Source organism: Epinephelus moara, chromosome 16 (assembly GCF_006386435.1).
Source record: "Epinephelus moara isolate mb chromosome 16, YSFRI_EMoa_1.0, whole genome shotgun sequence".
Taxonomy (NCBI): domain Eukaryota; kingdom Metazoa; phylum Chordata; class Actinopteri; order Perciformes; family Serranidae; genus Epinephelus; species Epinephelus moara.
The window spans coordinates 11,641,813-11,666,079 of record NC_065521.1 but is presented as its reverse complement, the minus strand read 5'-3'; the positions used below and the strand labels follow the sequence as shown (position 1 = coordinate 11,666,079).

At 40.0% G+C, this 24,267-nt stretch overlaps 1 protein-coding gene across 1 annotated transcript in view; it reads left to right on the top strand.

The window, feature by feature from the left end:
• Positions 1–24,267, top strand: part of mtor (mechanistic target of rapamycin kinase) — a 109,860-nt gene that overhangs the window by 62,131 nt on the left and 23,462 nt on the right. The window contains exons 31-37 of the mRNA XM_050064060.1: positions 4,344–4,444; positions 5,054–5,169; positions 8,430–8,507; positions 9,990–10,097; positions 15,818–15,943; positions 16,700–16,831; positions 21,439–21,554. Coding sequence (XP_049920017.1) covers positions 4,344–4,444; positions 5,054–5,169; positions 8,430–8,507; positions 9,990–10,097; positions 15,818–15,943; positions 16,700–16,831; positions 21,439–21,554 — 777 coding nt within the window. The remainder of the gene's footprint in view (positions 1–4,343; positions 4,445–5,053; positions 5,170–8,429; positions 8,508–9,989; positions 10,098–15,817; positions 15,944–16,699; positions 16,832–21,438; positions 21,555–24,267) is intronic.

The window sequence follows — 24,267 nt, the reverse complement described above, 5'->3', positions numbered from 1 at the left end:
GATTCAGCTGAAGAGAGGCTTTGTGTTTATGTTTGTGTGTGGATGGGTAAGACTGGGAGATGATATAATAGATGACCGGGCCATTAGTCAGAAGAGATCAGACTTAAGAGAACACTTTGTTCCCTGTTGAGGTAAGGTAAGGGGATATATTGTAGCAGTGTTCTCTGCGATAATGCATGATAATGTATTTGACAGTTGGACTCAAACATTATTTGAGTATTGGACAGTTCTCAAGCAACCTCCAGTACAGAATGACCATCCTCAGTTTTGATGTTATTTAATCAAGGGCATTGACCAGAAATTAATGAATACCTAATTAAAAAGGACTTCGAATTAGCTGAGTAATCACTGCTACAGTGGTGAGTCATTTTAGCGTTAATGTGTCAGTTTGAGGTAATAAACTACCCCCTGTATTCTTACCTGTCCAGCATACTGTATGCAATGCAGTTCTGTTTGTTAGTCTCAAATTGTAGACCCCACTAATCTTTTTTTTTTAGCAGAGTTTGTCAGTGTTTGGAAATATTTTAATTATTTTGAGACATCCCCTTTGACACAAGTAATAAATAGCTGCTTTTATTTAATAAAAACAAAACAAAACAAACAAACGTATATTTTCATAGTTATAGTTGACTGAATCCGCTTTTACGTCTGGAACCTCCCGTCTACACCGGGGCTAAGAGACACCTTTGTTGAGAACTTGGCTTAGATTCCAGAGTTATTCTCTCATCCTGAAGCCTTCTTAAGGAATCTAATCCCGTTTAATCAGCAGTGGGAACCTCTTGCGACCGCATGCCTTTGCTGACATCAACTCCAGCAGGATTCAAACTCTGGACCTTCTGCATGGAAGACGAGTGTACTAGGGAGGCCCTTCATAGTTATAGTTGACTTATGTATGTAAACTTGCCACCATAGGAACAGTAGTCACAGTCTTTTGTAGTCCTTGTCGAGCAAGAGTGGCAATTCTCCATTGACCAATTGATGGAGTACAGTGTTTCTAGCTCCACCTTATAGTATCGGATCAGTGGGTCAGGTACCTCAGTAGTGAGGTGATGACGGAGTGCCAAGTAGCTCAGTAGGTAGAGTGGACCTCCCATGTCCAAAGGTAATATCGTTGCCACAGTGGCCACAGGTTTGCTTCCAGTCTGCATCCACTTGCTGCATGTCATTGCTTTCTCCCCTTTCACGGTTAACACTGTCTCATCAAATAAAGGCAAAAAGCTGGAAATAAAAATCTTAAAAAAAAAAAAATCAAGCGGATGATAAAAAAATGGAGTGGATGGTTCTGTTGCTACCGTCCACAATTTTTGACGATGGAAAGTGAAAAACTACCATTCTAATGTGCAGTGAACTGAACTCAAATGAACCAGACTGCTTGGTGGAAACAAGGCTTTGGTTCTGTTATACTTTACATATCAATGGACTAATTACAGGAGCTGTTTTATATCTGACAAATGTTGCTATTTGGCACTCCAGTTCGAGCATGCAGCTTTTTGGCATGTGGCGCCTTGGGGATGGAGGCCTGTGTGTCTGATAAAGCCACCTTTTGATACTCCTGCATAGCTTCTAATTACAGATGTGGCAATTAAAAAAAAAAAAGAAAAGATTTTGCCACACAGCTGATCTGTTAACAACTATTAAGCATGAAAAACAATGTTATTAAAATAAGAGCATTTCAGGGTTGAATTTGGAAAAGGCTTTTTTTTTTTGGTATCATCTACATGAGTCGATTTTGGCAAGAATTTGCTGCAAAATACCAGGATGTCAATTCCCTGTAGTCAGCACTAGTTGATGCTTGTATGATAAAATGCTTTTCACACCCTCACAGGTGTTTCCAGTGTTTATTCTTGCTGATTAGTTTCTGTTCAGGTCGAAGTTGGGTAGAGATATGCTGGGAATTACGTGATATCACCAAAAGTCATATTCTAACAAAAGCAGGGAAGGTGTAATAGACCTTTTACACATCAGACATTTTGGCGTATCACAGCAGGTAAAGTACAGGTAGTCACTTTTAATGTTTTGAATTACAGCAATCTAAAAAAAAAAAAATACATTCCATTGAGGTGAGCTAGTTCCAGGGTCCTGGTCTTGTGCATGCTGGCTCAGTGTCCTTGCTTACGGAATCACTCAGTGAAGCTGAGTTTGTTACCATGCACCATGGAAACGGTCAATTTGTCCTGTCCAAACAGGTACAAGGAAACTTAAAAGAGAGATGTCAATCGAGCACAGTTGGCACATGATCCCATAGTCCTAAGAAGAGGTCTTATCAGGCACAAGTGAAAACCCCTGTGTCAGTGGACCAACAGTTTGTAGTGTAGGGCCTTTGAAAGACTCTTTACATTAAATAAACATGTCCTTTTGAGATTTATTTTAGCAACTTTTCAATTGAAATTCCGAAGATGTGAATAATGGTCTGCTGAGTCAAATTATAAATTGAGCTCTTCCTTCGACTGGACCGTCTTTGTTTGTCAGCTGTAGACACATACGCCCAATGTACCAGAGCTTTTTGTACTTGTTGCTTTCATGTTATACGATAGCCAGGCAGCTGGAGAACGGCTTCACTTCACTGACCCCCATCCAAACTGGCCTCTCTCTTTTTCTCTGTCTGTGCCTCCCGCTTTCTCTCCTTCATCTAAGCTCACTCCAGCATCCTGCCTGTAAAACACATGCGGTGGGTTTGATCTCTTCCTGGACAATGCCGCACTGATTGTTGTTAATGAGGAATTAGTCTTGGTTAGATGCACCTGACCCCGACAGGGAACATCCATCTGTTTGCTGGAATACTTGATTTTATCATACTGCTTTGGGACGGTACACTGATTTAAGATGTTCATCTTTAAGAACAAATGAAGAAATAAATGATTGCAGATGTAAATGAAACCAAGTCTTATCATCTTATCATCTTGGCAGGAAGTTCTTGGCCATTCTGGTGAAGGGCTTTTTCATTTGTTGTTTGGCGCAGGAAAAGTGAATTAAGTGTCTTAACATGTATGTATTATCATTCAGACTTGGAGCTTAGAACAGCCTCTTTTGTTTTTCCAAGGATAAAGATCAGACCTATACAATGCAGCGTCACTTTAGACAAGTTGTAAATGCTTTTGTTTTTGCAGTTTTACTGCAGTTGTCAAATTCATGTCAGTCAGAGTGAGTGCTTCATCCTCATCATGTTTTGCAGAAGAATTCTACCATTTAGTGTATGTCTGTTCTATATTTAGCTGTAATTTTTCCACACAGGTCTCAGACACCATGTGATATATATCAGTTTAGATGGCATTGCACAATGACGGAGCATTATTCTAGGTTGCTGAGAATACTTTCTTGCACTGCTTGATCGAGTGTCTTGTAGGCCTGTCAAGATAATTACATTATTAGCTTATTGTACAATATATGGACGTGATTGCAATATTATTACCTACATATTGCCCGTTGTGTTTACATATGTATTTGTTTACATAAGATGCCAACAACATTTGAGCCAACATGATGCCAGAATTAACACTTGGGCGCAGAGACTCTCCCCTTTTTTTTCTCTCTTCACCCCTGCTTACTTGCACAAGTCCAAAGAAAATAAAACAACACTTCAAAGATGACACAGTGTAGCTTACCAGTAGCTCTGAGCTGCACTTTTGCAGTAGAAGAGACACGATCCTGATAAATATTGCTTGCCAAACCCTGGCAACAAGGTAAAAAGCCAGTTATTTGTAGTTTTACCCTCCAAAAACTTAATCCTCCACTCTGTACATCTAACAGCAAGCTGCCCTGCTCACAGGCCGTCCATCCAAGGGAGCCAACTGCAGCACACTGGCCGTATTATGGAGGTGACTAAGGTGTTCCTGGAGCTTCGCTAAGCTTGTCTGTTAGTCGCAAGAGGCGTTACTTGGTTTATTTTTTGTTGATCAAATTTTGTATCAACTCTCAAACTGAGGAATTTTGGGCTACGTCAATTAAGGTACTATAATTTTATATATACTTTTTTGTACATATTAGAAGGTGTTAATTACTTTTTAAAAATAAGTTAAATATTTTATGTTACTTTATTATGTTATCATTATATCATTGGCATTAAACAGTCTCAAAATTACAATATCATTTATTGCAATTATATCTGGGACAATATATCATCCAACAAAAGCAGTTATCGTGACAGGCCTACATGTAGCCATACTGCAGTCTATACAGTAATACTCTTGACTAAATACCTGATAGGGCCAAATAGACCAAATAAGGGACCTGATGACAGCTCAGATCAGTTTCTGATTAACTGATGTCATTGCCGTGAACATGGGACTCAACAAATCTGCATCTGCTTTTTCTGTAATCTGAAGCCTGCGGTTAATGTTTTCCAGGGGCCAGTTGCACCAGCAGTGCTGTGAGGAGTGGACGCTGGTGAGCGAGGAAACCCAGGCCAAGATGGCTCGTATGGCTGCTGCTGCCGCCTGGGGTCTAGGTAACTAGCCACTCAAAGTCTTCATGTCAGATATTAACGAGCAATGAAAAATATTTGGAAGAAAAGGTCAAAAATGAACTATATAGTAGCAGTCAGCTGAGTTTTAAGAGAAAAGTTGTGCATGGAGCATTTAGGCTATCCTCTGCCTGACTCAGAGCAACAATGCAATCAGACCAAGCAGCAATGAAAACACTAACAGCTCTTGCCAAACCCCCCCTCACATAACCAGATGGGAATGGTATCCAGTCAAAACATTGACATATCGTAACGTGCAATGGTGGAGAAAAGCAGGGGCCACACTGTAGAAGCATCCTCTGAGGTTTGTGGTCTGTGGCTTTGACTGTATTAAGTCAATCGTAAACCCTGAGATGAAACCTAAACAGCAGGCTCTTCTATCTGAAGACTCAGACCGTCTTTTATTGTTGTTGTTGTTGGGAAGCAAAATGTTGAGGTTGCAGTCACTGATATTTTAACAAGATGAGATGGAGTGAAGTTCAAAACAGCAGCGATTGACTTCCAAACTTGAATCTGCCTCATTCTTGCCAAGTTACGTCTCAAAACATCAACTAATAACCTGTTTTTGTGCTTTCTTGTAACTAATTTGTCCAGGGCACTGGGACAGCATGGAGGAGTACACGTGTATGATCCCAAGAGACACACATGATGGCGCCTTTTATAGAGCAGTGCTAGCTCTGCATCAGGACCTCTTCTCATTGGCTCAGCAGGTGGGTTACATCACCACTCACAAATACATCCCAGTGGATAAGATTTTCTCCCATTTAATGTACCTTAAAAGTCTATATTTTTAGAAAACATCTCCTAAAGACATGCCACATGGGAATTTGCCAAGCCTTGTGGTTTCTGGAATTTCCATCAGTCTGTATAGCAAGGTATGAAAAGTTAAAATCATTGGAAAGCAACACTGTAGAGAAACATAAAAATTGCCTTACGGCTTTTCCAGACAGGATCATATTTCCCCATCAGCTCAGGCTTTTCATTAAAAGGAGTCAGATGCACAAGGTTTTTTTTTTCTTTTTTTCCTTTTACAATGTGGTACTTCCTTGGTGTGGAAATGTTACGTAACTCTTGAAATAGTAAATCATCACAGCATTTAGCCTCAAACAAATACAGAGTCCGTTTCCCCTCCTGTCTGCCTGTCAACAAGGTCCAGTGGAGGTCAGGGTGGTGTTTTCCTCATTTTATAAAGGTTGGGAGTGTTAGGTGAGCTCATGCTCCCCGAAGATGAATTAGTTCGAGCTGGATGCCAGCACATCTAAAGAACACAAGCTCCAACACCAACACTGGTAAACACCTGCTTCTCCAATTTCCCTGGACTCATCTTCCAAGTCCCCTTTTCACCACAAAGCCCGGGAGACCTGGTCTCTGTGTCCCCCTCATCCATCCACAGCCACCCTCCCTCCTCTAATTTGGAGATTAGATCCAGGTGTGGCCTATAGGATTTTAAATCAGCTGAAGAGGGAAAGCAGACTTTTGACTTTTGGAGACAGTGGGGCCACTCACAATGAATGAGGAGGAATGAAAAGCAGATGGAGCGAGGGTGAAAGCTTAAATGTCAACATGAGCTCAGTCTAGTCTTCCGGATGTGGTTGGTAATCCTTGCGCTTAAATCCTTTTGATTCCATAGGGCTGTTCCTTTCCTCCTGCTATACCCCCAACAACCAGACATGTGCTCCAGGAGCTGCGGCGTGCAACTTTGTGAAGGGTTTCAGGTTACTTTGCTATATACATCTCAGTATTTGGTCTGTTCCAGCAATGATGTATAGACACAGCAGTCATGCTCCCTGCAGTAAAGCAGTCTGCAACATTAATGATGTAGTTTCCTCTAGCGGTTGATTTGGCCCTTAACATTCACATAGAGGCCCTCATATCACACTGTAGTGATAAAGTAATCTCACTGGACTTAACCCGTTGTAAGTACCAGTGTGCAACCTTTATATAAGAGACTGGGTCACGGTTTGTTTGTGCTGCCAGAAGTCAGACACTGCATTTATCAGGAGTCGTCTGGACTGCACATTTTCAATGAGGCCCCAGTGCAGTAATTCAGGAGTAAACAGGACCATAACCGAGTGGAGGCTGTAAAGAAGCAGCCTCATTGTCACCTCGTCCCAACCACCCTCCCATAACCCCTCCTCTTGTTGTGCATGCCTGAAGAGGTGTTTAGGCACGCCATTCCTCCTTTCCCTCCCCGCAAAAAAATAATTGGTGGGAGTCAGTCTGAAACAGCTGTGTGTCCTGGCCTCAGAGAACTTCCTCAGTCATCCTCCCTCATTTTACCTTCCCACTAATAACAGTTCCCAAAAACATTGGCTGTAGAGGACCGAGAAATCATCACGTTTTCAGCCACAGTACTTGTGTCCTTGTTTGTCCCTTTTGCTGCTCTGGATCAGGTCTTTCTCACAGTTAAGGTTTTTCCACCCCTCAGGGTTCTCACTGGTGATGGAATGTCTGCAGTATCGTTGAATTTGGAGAACTGCAGTCCTGTTACGAAAAGTCAGGGAGCTGGAAGTTAACAAATGAGTCAGTATTATTCAGCAATATACCCAAAAAACAGGAAGGTAGGAAAACATTCTTAGGGCATGAATGTTCTCGGACAGTTGGTTCTCAGTTGTTGGTTGGTCACGAAAACATTTGGGAATGTGCATCATGGTGGGAACCGTCCGTGACTAACAACCCTTGTTTGAATTCTTCTTTATCACTCTCCAATTCCTCTCCCTTTTTCTGAATGTGCATACAAATTTGGGCTGTTTTTAATGCCTCCATGCTGGTGACAGCTGTGGCCAGAGGCAGCATGTTTTCAGGTTGTCCTTCTGTCTGTTCCATTCTTATGAATACGACATCTTAAAAACACCCTGAGGGGATTTCCTCAAGTTTGGCACTAACGTCCACTTGGACTCAAAGATGAACTGATTCGATTTTGGGTGTCAAAGGCCAAGGTGACTGTGAACTTGTGTCCATCTCACTCTTGTGAATATAATATCTGAGAAACACTTAAAGGGAATTTCACTAAATTTTGGCAAAAACGTCCACTCGGACCGATGAACTGATCATAATTTGGTGGTCCAAAGTCACTGTGACCTCACAAAACATGTTTTTAGCTGTAGCTCAAGAATTCATTGATGACGAAATTTCATACAAGTGTCTAATAGGATAAAATGATGAAGTGATGACATTTTATATCTAAAAGGTCAAAGGTCAACTTTACTGTGACATTATAACTTTCTGCAAAAACATATTTCTGGCCATTATTCAGCGCCATAACTCAGGAACAAGAAGGAGGGACATTTGTTCAGATACTGAATTGATCCATATTTGAAACATTGTCTGCTGTCATGGCTACATATCAGACTGGACAGACATGGATGTAAACTGTAACTTGACTACTTGTTGGAGACATACAACCACAAGACGGTTATTTCAAGGTTTTTTTTAGATAGATTTGATATCCACAACCATGGTTACATAATTTTCACACTGTGCTCTCAACAGTTCATTTCCCTCTCCTCATAAAACACTTGGCACTCAGCAGTGCATCAAATTATTTTGCTATACAAGCAAGCATTCTAGTCCTAGTTGCACTAATGTGCCACCGTTGGCTGCACTTAAGTGAAAAGGGTGTGAGCAGCAAGCAATAACATGCTTCCCTTCATTTGTACAAAGTGTTATTATTCCCTGGGTTTAGTCCATTCCCAGCTGGTCCTGATGCAAGAAGTTTTAAGGACAGTGTGACATTGTGTCATGGTACATTCATGGGTCATGTTAGCCTTGTGTGTTTGAGGATATGCCATTATTGCTATTTGTGAGCTTTACCGAAGAATCTTGTGGAGGAAACAAATTGAATTATGGTTTAAACCTGTGCTCCTCATGTCGAGCATTAACTGTGACTTCAGAAGCTAACAAGGTCACAATTCAGGCAGATATGATTTCATTAAAAGGTCAAACTGTAAATGTTTTTTTTTCCATGTAGTGTATTGACAAAGCAAGAGACCTCTTGGATGCTGAGCTGACGGCCATGGCTGGAGAGAGCTACAGTCGAGCCTACGGGGTGAGTGTTCCGCTAAATCTGCCAAAATATTCAACACCTGGCATAAGTCGACCATATTATTCTTCATTGCATTCATGTGCAGGGAGATTATGCTATGGCAAGAAAATTTTAGTCAAGTGATGATTTCTCAAAGTTTAATTGTCTGACCTAGCTTCTTTTGAAGTCAAAAGCATAAATATTTAGTTCCTCCACTGCACGATGCTTAATGTATGTGGAATTATCCAAGCAACATATCAAATCAAAGTTCAAATCCAAAACAGCAGTGTTCCTCTCATACAGATATTGTCAGGTAACATTATTGTGAAATCTATTTGATCCTAGTTGATTTTGATGTACATACCATAGCTGTTCAACATGAACAGCAGACACACTTCAGTGGACCTCAAGACTCTGGATGTTGTTACAAATGGCAGCTGTAAACAAAGCCATCAAATAAAAACGACTAGCCTTTTCTGACAGATGCCACACAAGAAGGTCCAGTGGATGGCTGAAATTCATCCAATACTGTAGATTCTGATCCAAGAGTAGCTAAACCATAGAGTTTTGGCTGAAATGCGTCTTCCCTGGAAATTAAAAAAATACCTCTAGAACATGAAGAAAGTAGCAACCTGGGTAGGGCTGGGAGGGTGGGCTAAGACACACCCAGTGTCACTCCTCTCTGCTGTGGAGAGGAAGAGGGGAGGAGGCAGGCCCCCAGGAGAGCTGCTGAGCCTTGCAGCAAATTTTTCCCGGGGGCCCAAAAAGCATTTACCCATAGACCACCACTGTAAAAGACATGTCTGTAAAATTGCTGACAGAACACCTTGAACTGCAAACAAAGTCAGTTATGAGTCTTTCTATTCAGAATTTCTGATCTATGGTGGTTTCATGTCTGTAAAAATGTCAAGCCAGGAAAAGCAATTTAAAAATCTGCGATGTCATCACAATGTGAAGTCTGTGAGCCAAATGGGAACTCATGGGCGGACCAGCAGGAGAAACATTACTTTGGTGTGGGTAAACTCGGAAACTAAAAAACATTTTTGGCGCATATGCCGGGTGAGAAACTCCATTGGAATGAAAAGGCACCATCTTGGCATCCGGTATCTAGTTATTATTAAAATCCATGGGAGGAAGGTGGGTGGTTTGTTGATGAAAGCTGCCACCATATACGTCACTTGCCACCAGATCAGCTAATAGCAAAATTATATTGCAATTGCTGGGTTTCAACCAGTAGAGGGCAATGGCTATGCATATTTTTGTAGTAACACATTATGTAGAATTCAGATACTTTGCACTAAAATGTCAAGACTCTGACCTGAATCCATCTGCAGCACTACTACTGTAAATACCCATTTACATTGTTTTTCAGCTGAAAAAGGTGGTGGTGGTGGGGGTTTAGTTACTCTTCAGTGGTCCATTTTTTTATTGCACAGAAGGGGCTTTTGCAACTCCAAAAATAATAATAGTGTTTTAAGAATGAATGTGGCTGTGTTTGTTTCCCAGGCCATGGTGTCTTGCCAGATGCTGTCGGAGCTAGAGGAGGTGATCCAGTACAAGTTGGTGCCAGAGAGGAGGGACATCATCAGGGAAACATGGTGGGAGAGGCTTCAGGTAACTTCAGCGCATGATATATGGACACACACACCACACACAGACACACACACACTCACGTGTGTGACTACAAATGTAAAGCAGATGTTGGAAAGGCTACTGTTACTAATGGGAAACATTACATGCCAGACACCAAACATACACACACTACTACCTCAGTGAGTAAGGATTCACCAACTTGCACATTTCTTTCTTTGTTTTTAGATTTGAAAATAAATTTAAAATACATCTGTAGAAGTAGAATCATGGTGGGCTCTGGTAAGTGTTATTTACAGTGCACGGACAAACAAACTAGCTACAATCTGTCCAAATTAGTTTATCTGTAATTGAGTCACAACCTTGCAGCTACGTCTACTGTAACTACAAAAATTACTCGATAATTGATTAGTTCATTGATGGAAAATTAATCAGCAACTCATTTGAACGATTCAGATCAGATTTAGATAAAGTTTGTACCGGCCGGTGGGCGGTGCTTGGTTTCCCCCTTGACTGTTTTCAACATGACGGACAGGTCACAAACTTTTTTCTTTTACAGCTAAACAGTACACTAAAATATGTTTTTGAAAACATTTGAGGAGAGAAATAGGCAATGCAGTTAGAGAATCTTGATTCACATTTGGTCAGTGCTGCCTAGTTTGACAGTTTGACTGCAGTTCACAAGCAGTGACTGACATGATTGACAGCTATGTTAGAGACTCCTCAGCTGTGATTGGTTGCTTTCGTTCACGTTCAGTCTTAGCATTACAAGCAATAAGAGGAGGCAGAGGAACATGATTTTTTTTATGCCTCTGCGCTGGTGATAGCCATGGCCGGAGGCATCATGTTTTCAGGTTGTCCCTCCATCCATCCCACTCAAGGGAATTTCTTCAAAATTGGCAAAACATCTTCTTTGAATCAGTGATGAATTGATTAGAATTTGGTGGTCATAGGTCAAAGGTCAAGGTCACTGTAACCTTAGTCTGAGTGGGTGGAAGTTCGCTGCAAAGATCAGCCTCTCATTGGGCGGAACGAGCCACCCGCTGAAGTCCCGCCCTACCACCTCCGGTTGTGTAGCAGTTTTCAACCGTTTTCAACACGTCCTTTACTAACTTTTGCGGTGTTTGATCTTGCGGGGATGTAGCCATTTTTCTGCCATGGTTCGTGTCCTGTAGGCGATATTTTTGTGGGCGTGTTACACCAAAACCTGTTTCCCCCTGGCAATATTTTTGCAAGTGCACCGTTGCTGTGGCACCGCCAAGAACGATTGTGATTGGTTGAAAGAAATACAAGCAGCCGGGGCGTTTTTTTTCTCCAATCTCAAAGTGAGAGTCGGCCCAGCCAGACCTTTCTTTTCTTGAGAAAGGTGAGACTACTGTAACCTTGTCTGTCTTATTCTTGTGAACACAATATCTCAAGAACACTGTAACGGTTCATGTACAGCTGTGTGGATATGGTGACTGTTTCAGCAAACATGAACTGACCTTCCTCAAAACACCTACACAAGAAAATGAGATCACATTTGATTGAACGGTGCATGAAATGTGCCTTTGAAAAATGTTCTGAAAAGAAAGCATGGCTCGTTTTGTGTAACCCACACTGTAACCCCATCCAAACTCTTCCTACTTCCCGTGGCTGATTATGATTACTATTATTATCATTATTAATTGTGAATTACAGTGTTGTACATGCTGTTAAATGAGACAGCAGGACGTGTGGAAGAACCACAAATCCATAGGCGGTTGGGGAAAATTATGCTGCCTGCCAAGTCTTTGGAATTTGAGACAAATGCCATCTGATCTAAGATAATAATATTCAAATTCATCTTTTCCATGTCTGCCTTTTTGCAGCTGAATCAAAATGTGATTATTTGAAAGGCCTTAGCCTTGTATGTGCATGTTGAGGGAACAGTTTAAGTCAGGCGGATAAACTGATAAGCCATTCACCATTACTGATACCATGGCATCCAAGCTTCTTGGTTTAATACAGCATTTATAATGCCCTGTAGCCCCTGTTGGCATTCCTGTCCCTCATCTTCTGCTTAGATGTTACTGACGTCTCGGAAAATCCCTAAAATCTGCGTCATCCTTTACCTTAACTACAGCCCGGAAAAATGTATTTGTCTGTAGACTGCATGTTCCTGCTCAGAGGGCAGGAACATACAAATCAAATTTGCTATATTCAAGTCTCAAAACAGCACTAAGTGTAAATGCCAGAACGCATCCAGGGGACTGTAATCACAAGGTCACATTGATCAAGGTAATGCAGGAAATAATCCAAAACACAGACAGCACTTGTTTTGATTGTATGAAAAATGACAGTTTATGATACAGGAGTAAGACAGTTCTTTTAAATTGGTTCATTTGTACAGCATCAACAAAACAAAAAAACAAAACAGAAATCAGATGACCAATGACCAGAGAGATTTCTCTCTCTCTTTTTTTTTTAGCAACATATGAGAAGCATATATGTGGATGTGAATTGATGCCAGTCAAATTGATGATCTTCAAAAATTAGTGACTTTGCATCATTTTATATTAGCAATTCATTACATTAAAATATAATTAGCCGCAAAATAATACATTTAAGGGTGACAAATAAGAAATGTTTTGCAAAAATTGTGCAAGTATTTGAAGTACACTGTTTTGGGCTTTGGATAAAAGTCTGACATTAATCACCACCAAGAACTTGTCAGAAAAAAAAATCTAAACTATTTTTTTTCTTTTCCCCCCGGTTTCTATATAATTTACTTGACCATTGAATGGAAACGGTTATGCACACACACAAAATCCCTGTGCAGTAAAATAAAGATAGTCTTGATCGTCTTGACTTTTTCCATTCATAACAGATGGCGGTTGGTTGGAGGAGGTATTTAGGATCAAGAGGGGTTTTCCTGAGCAAACAGACCCATTATGGCACCAGAGCTGGTCTGCAGTGCCTGACAGGTTTCTTCTCTCTATGGTGATTTATTGAAGGCTGACCTCACATCTGTCAAAGAGTCATCGTCCTGCTCTTTTGCTCTTTCTTGCTTTCTTTCTTTTGTTTCTTTCTGCCTTTCTTTACTGGTCTATCCCTCATCAAAGGATTAGGGTTATGACAAAGTGCATATGAAAACACTGCACAAGCAGTGGGTAAATGTGTCAGAGTGAGTTCTTGTTCTTCTACCCCTGTGAGAACCTGTTTGAATTTCGGATTCTTAGCCGTAGGTTGGTATTCAAAACTACTGATGTTCTTTTGTTCCCTGCTCTTTCTGGTGTCTCAGCTCCCACTTGTAAAAGTCATGAGACATTTTAACCTATTTTACCTTTAAGGGTATCGACTGAATTACATTGGTGCTACCAATTCACAGTACCATATCACAATAATCAATCTGTGTCAAATTTCAGTACCTTAAAGGGATAGTGCACCCAAAAATGAAAATTCAGCCATCATCTACTCACCCATATGCCGATGGAGGCTCAGGTGAAGTTTTAGAGTGCTCACATCCCTTGCGGAGATCAGCGGCGGGAGCGGCTAGCACAGACGGCGCCCCAGACTAATGTCCAAGAACACAAAATTGAATCCACAAAGTATCTCCAACCATACTGCTCATCTGTAGTGATCCAAGTGTGCTGCAGCCCCGACATAAAAAGTTGTTTCGAAAAACGTCATTTGAACTCTGTTTTTAGCCTCACTGTAGCCTGTAGCTCTGACTGCTTCTCTGTGCTCCGCGTTCACGTGTGCGCGCTTGCGTGAGACCAGCGAAAGCATAAGCTTTGCTCACCCGTGTTTACATCACGTGACACGTGCACCGCAGGGAGAGACAGCAGTGACCACAGTAGCTAAAAGATCATTTGCACTATGGTCTTTTAGCAAAGGACAGCCCAACATGTCTGAAGACTTTGAAATTGAGGAGGAACAGCATTTCTTTGTTGAGCCGTATTTGTTTGAGCCCGGTGCACTATCCCTTTAAAGCGCACCTGGGTGAGGCAGTATGCTGCCATCCCATAGCTGCTTAGTAGAGGCTGGCCAAGGAGCTCCATCAGCTTCCCAGCGAGCCAAAACTATTGCTGCAGCACCGATAGTTTCAGCATCTTGTCTATTTTCTTTTATTTTGGAAATAGCCTAGTATCATTCTTGTTTGTAATTGTGTTTTTTAAATTACGTACTTGTTCCACATATTTGTCAGTTGTGACTTAGCTCTTTTTTGTGATTAGAAAAGAGCAAAATTGCTTGTTGACTGCAGCTTGCTCAAAAAGTACATTTTTGTTATTACAGAACGAGTAAAGTACCAAAAAAAATTAATTAAGTGAATTAGCGTACTAAATTTGAGGTAGCACTACCGGTACTGGTATCGATTAAAATGTAAATGGTACCCAACCCTACTAATGTTCCCTGTGCTCCTCTACACACACACACGTTAAAACAATTTACCTTGCACTTTTATTGGGCCTATTCCAAAGGTTATCCCATTCTCCAGCCCCTTTGACAACTTAACAGTCAAAAAGTCGGGCATGACTAGGACGGTGGGTTTGATATTAGACTCACCAATGATATACAGTACAGTGTTTTTTGTTTGTTTTTTTGCTTGTTTTTATTTTTGCCCTTATTCAATAGTATACATTTAAAAGGCAGATGGCAAATGTGGGGAGAGGGAGGGATTACATGCAGCAGCGGTTCATGGCCAGTTCAAACCGGGGATGTTGTGGCTACATGGTACATGTCCTAGATCACCTGTCCACCATGACGCCCCCAATGATAAACAGCTTTTCTTTTCAATCAAGTTGCTTGAACTGGAGAATTTGGCACTTCCTTACAGCTTCAGCAGAATGATGTCAGTAATCTCTTGCAGTTAAGCCCAGACTAAACTGTTTTAGTCACTGTAATCACTGAACATAGCTTCTGCCAGATTCTACCTGCTCTCAGCCTCTTATCCCATCATGTTAAGCCTACTTCAGAAACTGTAGTATTTAATTCCAGCCTCAGCTTTCAACATCTTATTAAAAAGCTTGTCCCGACATACTTTTGCCATCTAAGGAATACAACAAAAAAGTTTCAGATAAGGTTAGCACTTAATGAAAAGAACCTGAACTATGAAGTAAGTAAATGACCACGTTAGACACAAAGACGGGTTGTATTATCTTTGAAACTATTCAAAGGAAAAAAATCATCAAAGCACTCATTTCAAGACCTCATTTGTTGTTGCTCGTAGCCATGCAGCTGACAGTAATATGACCCTTCCTTGTGGCAGGGTTTGTAATTATAATCAAGTTACATCAGAGTCCTTTTGCATGAAATGTTTATATTATTCTGTCTACCCTCTGTAGATTTGTCTTAAATTCAAATCATACAGAGAGAATTATACAGCACAAGCTTTTTGTTCATCACAGCTGGATTACTCCACTGTTGTGTCTGTGTTGCCTGCCCCCGCAGCAATTGTGTTATATCCCAATGATGAGGTCGAGGTTGGGGTTGAGAAAATATTTAATCCAGAAAGTCAGCTTATGGTACTTAAAAATATATGAATACAGACCTGTGTTTGTGGGGGTTTTCTGGCACGTGAACCCGAACTCACGTGTGGACATGTTTAAGACAGAGACCTCTGGTAATAATTGTAGCCCCCCTGGGCTTCAACTGTGCCCCTTTCTCACGTGTGTTCATTCTTTTGAGTTTAACAAGTACGCTCCTATCTTTGAAGAGAGTAACAAAAGGGTAATGCATTTAACCCATCTGTCCCTTGTGATTTTTGTGTGTTTTGCTTTTAGGGTTGTCAACGTATCGTAGAGGACTGGCAAAGGATCCTGATGGTCAGATCGCTTGTCATCAGCCCCCATGAAGACATGAGGACTTGGTTGAAGTACGCCAGCCTCTGTGGCAAGAGTGGACGCCTGGTCAGTACATTGAGATATTCTTACAAAGCTCCTCAGTATTCTCTGATCTGCCCCCTGATCATGCATAATTAATTATAATCTCATAACATCCAGGAGGAATAAATCAGAGTTGATTAAATCGGTCTTGTCAAACGGAAAAAGGAAGTCGAGCTCTAAGTGCAGCCATGAACTCCAGCCATGAAATTCAACTTCATTTCAACCTGTTTAAAGTTGGCGCTGATGAAAGTAACACAGTACCCTCAATCACACTGTTTAGAAACCTGAGCCTGCATATATGCACAATTAAAGTGGTGCAATTTTCCATCCTTTACCTCACTGTTGTTCCAATTGATTGCAAGGCATGGCAGACAATGGGCCAGTTTTTCTTTCTACACAGTCTTGTTGCACTTAAGCACACACACACGGAACGCCAGAATCCCCAACTATGATGTAAGTAAAAAAAACGAGATGTGATTGGCCAACGTCAAACATGGCAGGAAATGTGATTACAAGAGGCTGGAAAAAATGACCCCACTAAGACTTTCTGTCTCTCTTTGTCTTGGAAATTGTCTTTGTTCACACAGTCCTAAGTACTTACTCATGCACTGTACTATGTGGGATTTTTTACTCTCTATAAAAGAACAAATTTTAATCAAACCTTATTAAGATAAAAGTTGAAGTTGTATTGTCTTGGGGTCCCTAAAAACCTTATGGGTTTTGTAAAACCTGGCGATTCAACTGCTCCTTTTTTCTCTCTTGCTACCTTCACCCCTCCAGGCACTGGCTCATAAGACCCTGGTGCTCCTTTTGGGTGTCGACCCCTCAAAGCAACTTGATCACCCGCTGCCCACAGCCCACCCGCACGTCACCTACGCTTATATGAAATACATGTGGAAGAGCGCTCGCAAGGTACGAACAAACAAACATGTTGTGTTGAGTGAATGGTTTGTAAATAATATATTGTACATTTTTGTCTGATGCTTTTCTGTAAGTCATATAGTATGTACGTGTTCATACATCAACATATGTGTCATCATATGATGTCATCATATGTGTCAAAAGTACATGAAGTACTTTCCCAGGATAAATAGCAAACAGCAACATCTCAGCTTTTAAAGAGTTCTGATAGTTGTTAGTTTAATATACGCAACATGAGGCAACCATCAGAGTTTCAGATATGCCATATAGGGAGGGTTTAAATTACCGGAACATTAGTGACATAAACAGTTAATTAATTTAACATTGTGAGGGGAAACAGCCTGAGAAACATTAACACTGACAAACTACATCTGTAAAAGGAACATTGAAATTGCAAACAGCTTAGCGACAGTATAGTCAAGTTTAATTAATCAGTCCCACCAGAATCTTTAAGAGGGTTCTTGTTAATATTAAAAATGACTGAGGCTGGAAAAAATGTGACTGTCAAAGAATTCACGGGTAATTATAATATATATTTAAATATTCAAATATGCCCCCAATGTATTGATAAAAAATGTAAATGATTTAAAAAAACAAAACGCTATACTACGATAGGCAATTCTGCATAGCTGTCAGAAATAATTATTAGCAAATGTCATCATAAACATAAGTAAACTTCTATTTCTAGTGTTACTGTGTACTGTTGCCGTACCCCAGCAGACTTCTATGGGTAGTTTATTTTATAACTTTAAAATGTTATATAAAGTTGAAAACTAGAATGTAATAAGAGTGTTGCATAGAAATATCACTATCAACTGTAAAATTAGAATGAAAATGTTATTAATGGTTATGACCTTGCAATGTTAGGCTCAATTCCTGTCAGAATGTTAGCTACCTAGCGTACATTCTGTGCATTTGCGAACAGCCCTTAATTTCGAGCGTATTCCACTTGCTAGCTTTAAGTAAAGTTGGGATCTGTTAATGTTCCCATCAGTTGTTCATGGGAAACTTATTAGCATAACTAGCTATCAGTTATCTAATAAAGTACACCTTTGCTGTTCAAATATGAACAAATATGAGCAGCATGCAATAGTTAACCAAATAATCTCGTATCGTCTGTTGTGGACTCAGAGGAAGACAGAAAAAGTGAGGCAAGCTGGAGAAAGGGCAGGCACAAGTGACTTGAAGGAGGTGAGTGAGAATAGTGTGATTTTAGTGTGATAGAATTCAATGGAGTAAACGTCTATCATTGCTCTTTTGGCCTCCTTGTATAGATCACTAGACACACAGCCACCGACAATCTCATATTTGCTCCAGATGATTCAGGGAAAGACGGAAGTTGAAGACAGTGCAGGCACAGTTGACATTAAGGAGGCGAGTGAGAAAAGACACCTTTGTTTACTTGGCAATATATTGTCTACATCTATGTTAAAAAGACCAAATGGTTTGGGGATCTGTATGGGTCTCAGTTTCCTGATCTCAAGGTGGACAAGATCTGGACCCTGGAGTTGTGGGAAATGCAATGGTCATCACATTCCATTGGTCAATGTGTAAATGCAAGTTAAAACGAAAGCTTAGGAGCACTTTAAATCTGGAATATAGGGATTCTCCTTATTTTTTAAGTAGTATTGTGCTTTGACTAAGGTACATTTTCATAGATACAATTTTAAAAATGAAAATTGAAACACATACACAAACCTTAATTGTTTTTTGTTTCACCTTGATCTAGAAGCATGTGAGTAAGCCTTATAATGCTTTTATTATATAAATATTGACTGCAGCTTTTGAACATCCAAACAGCATGTGAATGTAGGGGCAGTCAGTCAGAAATCAGTCACTTTCTGACCTCACCCCTTTCGATTTGAATGCATTTTTTCCTATATGTTGACCTTTATGTGAGAGTGTTAGAACATGGTTTGATTAACCACAATGACCAACCATTCAGGAGACAGGGGCCTCAAGAGTTGACCCATATTGGACAATCACCCCATCCTAAAGACACATCTGTGTTCTTCAAAAATAAACATTAACGGTCTGGCTTTTCACCCACAATTTCAAGACTTTTCGTGCAAAATAAATATGCAAATTAGGTTAATATAACAAGAATGCACAAGCTCCAATTTTTTCATTGTTTAATTTGCTATTGGGTAGACACTTGTTCATATAACCTGAAGTTTTTGCATTGCGCCCATTGTTAGTTGAGCAACAGCAGACTTCTTAGTATATGGTCGGAATGTCAGTCTCACCCATGAATCCGTAATGTTGCCTATGATTTTCTGTTTCACATCAGATACTCCTTTTTCCATCTATGATCAGAACAGTTTTACCTTTTATGTATCGTTACTTCAAATTTAGTCATCTGAGATTCAGAATTCTTTGAAATGGTCAGTTTGACTGTTAAGTTTCTGAAAATTTCTCCTGGGATGAATATAACCCTTGATGGTTTGATTGCAGAAGGCATACATTGAGAATTTCCACCCCCATGTTAATAGATAATTACAGCTCCTCAGGTAACCATACAATAGCCATAATAGTTCCGGGAAGAAAAATAAAACAGTGCTGTAGGCTCTTTTGTGATGACTATAACCATAAATAACAGCATATGTTTATTTAAAAAAATATTGTGACAAAAATGAAACCTATTTTAAAATAATCAGTTTTTTATTTGTATAGCTATGAAAGTATTTGTATTTAAAGCATGTTCACAAATAATGCAGTATGGTTGATTTGCATTCATTATTTTGAATTCTGTAGGGACCTATGAATAAAGCTCAGTCTTCAGTAATGTCTTAGAGGTTTTATTCTCCTCTTATATAAGCCTGAGCTGATCAGTTAAACCAGTTCAACTGTAACATTTAGATTAATGTTTTTATTAATCTTTCATATCCATGGCAACAGTGGATGAAGTAAGCTGCACTGTGGCTGAGCATCCAGCACAAGAACACCCGCCAGACTTCCACCTACCAGCAGTGGTGGCCTGATGTTGCACTTTAGGTTTTAAAGAACATTTCACCAGAGCAGCCTGGGATTGAACTTCTCTGCCTTGTCTAGCATGTACACACACACACACACACACACACACACACACACATTCACATACAGTATATACACCCCCAAACACACATAAACACATCCACATTTATTGCCAGGTGTTGAATAGTGTTTGTGGCTCCAGAGTGCAGGTCTCATTAAGGGACTTAGGTAAGTGTGAGTGTAAGCATTGCTGTTGCTATGGCCAGCTGCACTGCTCGCCAGACAAATCAATAAAAACACACACACAGCTGCAAAGGCCGCAACCACTGTTCACTCAGCACACTTGCCATGAGTTGGGTGCTACTGAGTGCATAAGTGGGTCATCTGTCAGGGATAATGGATTAGAAGCAAAGACAAGACTTAAAATTTAGAGCCTGAACAGGTACTGAACACATATATAATTTTAAGGTTTATCATATATTTGAATATTACATGAAAAAGATACAAAATGCCAGCCATAGCAAATATGCCATCTGGATTTCTTCTCAAGCTCACAGTATATTTGTCCCCATTTTCTTAACTGTGGATGATGTGCATTATTAGGCGACTAGTCAATTAAATATTTGTACTTGTTCGTCAGCACAAGAAATAGTAGTTGGTTAAACTTTGTATCAAGGTACCCAGAGGAAGATGAGAAAAGTTTGGAACAGCATGCAAGAAACCAGGTTCTGATTATCCACACCTCTCCCCCTCCCTCTGTCTCTCTGTTTTTCTTTTACACACATTCATGCACACATGTGCGCTCTCAGGCTCACACACACTCGCACTGGCTTGTTGGGTGCACAGAAGCTCCTCAGAAGCTTGTTTCACATGCATGCACAGTTATGCATGAGAGTTACCGTGTGAGAGTGGGTGTGTGTGACAGTGTGTGCTTGGATGGAGATGAGTTGGGACATTAGATACATGGTAAATTAATGCTGCTTGTTAGGATAATTTGCAAAGTGACAGATGTTTCTTCAGTTTTTAAAATGGGATTTGGTCAATGAAAAATGTATGAACAATCTCAAATGCTTCTTGTAATATACATAATATTTTTCGGACAATGTTTAACCACATAGATTGAATTGTGCTCAATTTTGACTGTGTTCTGAATTTTTTCTTACTTTTAGACGCTTCAACTAGTCTAAGTTTAAACTTTGGTTTGAACATCAGGGAAGTTAGTTGTTAGAAACATCACTATTGTGGACACCATCCCAAATCTGTGCAAGCTGCATGGCTTGTCATACAGGCTGCCTACACAGTGTTCAGTTAAGACAACACCATGTAACAGTTGTCCTAAATGTAATGTATGTTCATGTAAAAAAACAAACAAACATGACAACAGAGTATTTTCCCTGGTGAGTCCAGCAACATTGATATGAACAGAAGTGAATGTCCATTGTTCTAAGTAAGTAAGTAAGATAATAAAAGTAAATAACATGTAGTTGTGCCACTTCTTATCAGGCAGATATTGTACTTTTGTGTAGTAACTGTGCTAGTCAAATCAGTGCTTGTATTCAATTCAAACTGATTCAATGACACATAGTCTTTACTTGCCACTGGTATTTGCTTTCTTATCTCTCCAGATTGATGCCTTCCAGCACATGCAGCATTTTGTGCAGGGGATGCAGCAGCAAGCCCAGCATGCCATCGCAGCTGAAGACCAACAGCATAAGCAGGAGCTCCACAAACTGATGGCCAGGTCTGCCCTTTTCCAAAAGCACAGTAGCAGCAGCTCACCATCTAATGAGCCTTTTTCACAGAAAACCTTTTCACATGTCACAGAAGAAAATGCACAAGGTTAAATGATAAAATGAACGATTGCTGAACTCCATTTTGTTGCATTGGTTTCAAGGTCCTGGTATTGTGCATGCTGGCTCACTGTCACAGCGTACTGGGACACATGAATAGAACACAGCCGTTAAAGTTATTAGGAGCACCTGTGCTTTTCTTTCTCTGACAAGTCACACTGTCTGCTATGAAAAAGACCTGTGGTGGATATCAAATATCTACATACCCAGACATTTTCAGTTTTAATACAGAAATTCAGATTTAAGTCCAGACATTTTTTACTGTCATGAGATTAAAATAACTTGCAAAACAAGAGTAAACATAAAATTGAAGAACAAATGATATTCTAGTATAATCAGCTGTCATCTCATGCCTTTATAGATTTCTGATCTCCATCAAAGATTCACTCCAAAATTGATAAACACTATATTCAGTAGACTGGTAGGGAGAGAGATGGTTTACCCAATCTGAAATCTTGATGCTTTAAGTTTTACATTACTTCAAAGTAGTTTGGACATAACAGTATCTTGATTTCTCATCCAAGCGACCCAGAGACTGATCAGTACAGCCTGCACATCCTTGTGTTCAAATACAATCTTTATACTATAGCTATAAACTCTGTTGCCTTAAAATAAAAATAAATTTGAGAACAGGAATAAAGTAAGTGTATGTAGACAAATTATGGAGAAACATCTCTTAGGAGTGTTGGTTTGTGAGAAGTGAACAGTGCTCAGCAACTGCTGCTTTCAACTTCAAAGAGACTACGTTTACACTTGGTTTCAAAATGCATCTTAGGCAAATGGATCACAAGTGAAGTGCTACTTAACTAAAACTAGGTGTAAAAAAACATTTTAGTTAACTAAAATAAAAAACAGAAAACTAACTTAACTGATATTTAGGGATGCACCGAATATTCGGTAACCGAATATATTTGGCAGAGTATTGCAAAAAAAACACACATTCGGTATTCGGTGGAATAAGTGAAAAGCAAGGCCGAATAATAGCGGCGTGTTTTGATAACGCAATCAAACAGCGCGCGGTGACGGACGGAGTAAAATGTCGGCAGTGTGGCGATATTTTACTCCATCCGTCACCGCACTCGCATTTGCGACTAATGTCGGCAGTGTGGCGATATTTTACTCCATCCGTCACCGCACTCGCATTTGCGACTAAAAATAGGTTTGTGCGAGCAAAATAAATCATTCAGCACGCTGTGCAAGTACAGATTTCAACCAGCAGCAGCAATACGGCAGCCATAGTGCTCCGCGGCGCAAGATAAGGCTTACCGGCGACGGAGAATTCCGGCTCCAATAATGTCCTCTTCTTGGCGTNACAGTGGGTCCCAATTTTGGTACCGTGACAACACTAATCTGGAGGGGGTTCATCTGCAAAAACTAATGAAAAACTAAACAACGATATTCGGTATTCGGCCAAGCATTTCATTTTATTCGGCTTTGGCCACAAATTTTCATTTCGGTGCATCCCTACTGATATTGTGTACTTACAACATAAAACATAAAATATAAATATGCAGGAAATGTCTTTAGTTTTAGGTTTTGGTCAAATTTGTCAACACAAAAAGCATGAGGAGGCATTAGTGTGTATGTTTATTGAGACTGAGATGTCTACATGACTATAAGTTAATTGCCTTTACAAAGTGTTGTGTTTGTTTGTTTATAATACCTGTATGATTCTGAAATCTTGACCCTTACAAATATACCCATATTATAATAAAAAAGTAAAACTAATATTGAAACAAATAAAAACTAAACACTTAAAAAAGAATAAAAACAAAACTGAAACAAGCAAGCCCTCTCCATGAACTGACTGAAACTAAACTGTAATGATAACAAAAATTAAAATTGAAATTGAAATTAAAACTAATGAAAAATCAAAAATGTAATAACTCCAGTGTGAACAGGTATACGTCTCAGCTGTCCACTTGTGTTTGGTGCTCAGAAAAGCATTTTACAACAATGTGTAAACAGGGTCCTAGAAATGTGACCAGTGACAGGAAGGTGTAAATAGTTACATTACAATACAGAAAGCAGTTTGAGTTCCCATTACAGAAGGGCATGGGGAGGGGAGCAGAATTTAAATGTTGTAACTTAAATGTTGATGCTTTAAATGTAAAGCCTTTTTATTACTTGTGACCATTAATCAAGCTAAGAAGTTGTTAGGCCTTACCATTATAGATTAAAAACTGTGAGTGTTTTAAAAGGAACTGCCATATATATATCACTAGTGAAGTTCCTGAGGGAAAGTCAATTTCACACAAAGTGATGCCAATGTGTTATTATGCACTTAGTCGTGGTTCACTCATATTAAATCTCAGAAGTACCTCTGTGCCAGCCTCTGTACACTCACTGCAGCACAATGGAGAAAACACAAGGCAACATGCTAAAGCAAGGAAAAAGTAACCTCATGTATTCCCTCGTGTTGTAAACACACACAGGGTCGCGTACAGTGCGTTCTGCCTCTTTTCCATGAGCATGACCCAATCTGGCATAGCACCTTTTTATTAGTCTGTTGGCGTCCTATGGTCTTTTTCAAAGCTGGCCAGATTCTCTCAATGTCACACCTCAAACTTCTCAATAAAATGATTCCTTTTGGCACTTTGTCCC